Source organism: Protopterus annectens, chromosome 2.part0 (genome assembly GCF_019279795.1).
Source record: "Protopterus annectens isolate FY-2018-M chromosome 2.part0, PAN1.0, whole genome shotgun sequence".
In the NCBI taxonomy this organism is placed as follows: domain Eukaryota; kingdom Metazoa; phylum Chordata; order Ceratodontiformes; family Protopteridae; genus Protopterus; species Protopterus annectens.
In genome coordinates, this window is record NC_056728.1 from 1,819,488,408 (window position 1) to 1,819,490,551 (window position 2,144).

Here is a 2,144-nt window from a genome sequence, read left to right on the forward strand (position 1 = left end):
GGAGTAGGCCTGGAAACCTTGGCCTTTCTTCCTCGGTTGTTCGGATTGGATGGCCGACTTGGGATCCCATCCTGTTAGCAAGGCATTTCAAGTTTAAAGCTGCCAGACGGCTGCGAAGGGTTTTTGGTATGAATGACTGACAAATGGAGCAGGCCTTATGGTCGTGCTCCTCACCTAAGCAAAACACACACTTGTGTGAATCCTGATGTGGTATCAGACGCCCACAATTACATTTGCTCTTTTTCTCAGACATTGGCTAAACAACAAAAACAACCTACAGCAACCAAGCTCAAGTAGTAAGCAAAGTGAAAACCCCAACGGGGTAATCTTTTTTTAAGTCTTCAGACTAAGGAGCGGATCGAAGCGTACGTCGTCTGCAGCTGAAAAGTTCTGAGGTCTGTGCATGCAGATGTCACATTTAGTCCCTGGTTTATGGCCCTACGTGCAACATCCCACACACTTACAGTAGGCAGGCTTAAGCTTTTGTATAGGAGCAGACATCAGATCGCCGGAGGGCTGGAAATCCCACAGTATGAATACTGCAACATAGGAATATAAGGACATCTGGAGGGAAAGATAGGGGTTCTGGAAATTCTTCCTATAACAGCTCATAGCATATTCCAAGGGACTGGAAATTTTCAGTGTTCTCCCACTGAAAACATGGGTGCACTCCAGAAATATTCTCAAAGAGCCCCTCCCCCTTCATGCTGGCAGAGTCAGAAACTGAGCTCTCTCTAAGTCAAAATCAAATTTGTGGAGAAAACCCTGTACATGTCCCTACAGCCTTCTGTCTAAATTCAGAACTTTGCATTTCTTCAGGAAAGGAGGTATACCTCTATTTTACCAGAAACTACTTTAGAATAGCCTAAATTAAACCCTAGGCCAGGCCCAGTAAATTACTCCTAAGGAAATTAAACAGGAAGTCTTCCTTGTTTCTTCTCCCATGACAGACTAGAGTGGCTCTCCCTTACCCACTGAAGGGACCCCAACAGCCAAAGAGGATGTGGCTAATCCCCTAGTCCATACTGGCTGTAGGTGCTACACCAGAGGGATCCAGGGAAAAGGTTGAGTAAGTACAACTAATGGAAAGAGTCAAACTCTTGCAACTGAAGCAAAATGCTAAGCCTACTGTGACAGCAAAGGCTGTTCACTTAACTTTTTTCTGGCTAGAAGACCAGCTGTGGAACTGATGGTGCCTTCCCCCAATGGAAAGCAAGTAAAAGCCAGCAAAAAAACAACTCTTTAAAAGTCACTGTACTTTAGTGCACATCTAACAGTTTTTTGTTAAAAGTTGCCAACTATGAGAAATACCATGTAATGCAACACTGAGGCTGGTACCTATAAATTCCACACAGTACCAGTATGAAAGGACTTGCCTGCTTGTAGTTTTCTCTCACCAATCCAGGTTATTCTTTAATCATTTCCCTGACCAGAGAGATTGAGCTGCTCATCCATACACAAATATGGAGAGGGGGTTAGACTATTAGAACTCAAACTTACTTTAACAACAGGCCCCTGAGAGCTGTGGGAAATAAGTACGTTATCTGGCTTCAAGTCTCTATGTACAATCTGATTTCGATGAAGGAAGGCCACTGCACTACTCAGCTGTTGCATGAAAGTCCAGTTGAGTTTGGGGTCAGGATTTCGAGATAGCAAGTAATCATTCATATTTCCACCATCACAGAATTCCATCACAAACCACAGAAAGCAACTAGATTTTGGGTCTAGGCATTTCTTCCCTTTAAGACACGTTTCAATAAGCAATAGGTGACTGTCAGATTTCCTGTCATGTGCACTGACCGGCTGAAGTACACTACCATTCTGAAGAAAACACTCTTCAAGACGGATAACATTTGGGTGGCGTCTCTTAACATTGTGGAGTGTCCAAAATTCTTGAAGGGCCAATTCAACATTTTCAGGTACTTCACATCGCATCCTCTTTACTGCCACCCTGGCTCCTGTTCTGTTGACGATGGCCTCATAAACAATACCATAGCTTCCACGACCCACTTCCTGCAAAATGTTGTACTTTGATTCCTTAGCCATTTCTTGCCCCAACATACCAAAGAAAGCTTTAGCAAAACATCTGGTTCACCGACAGTAGAAAGATTACTCTGGAAATATAGAAAAGAAATGAAATTTGA

The 2,144-nt window shown here is 43.4% G+C and overlaps 1 protein-coding gene across 1 annotated transcript in view; it reads right to left on the reverse strand.

The window, feature by feature from the left end:
* Window positions 1–1,413: 1,413 nt before the first annotated feature.
* LOC122792891 (serine/threonine-protein kinase PDIK1L-like) overlaps window positions 1,414–2,144 on the reverse strand; it is a 110,540-nt gene continuing 109,809 nt past the window's right edge. Inside the window, exon 2 of the mRNA XM_044060450.1 lies at window positions 1,414–2,114. Coding sequence (XP_043916385.1) covers window positions 1,414–2,061 — 648 coding nt within the window. The 5' untranslated portion in view covers window positions 2,062–2,114. The remainder of the gene's footprint in view (window positions 2,115–2,144) is intronic.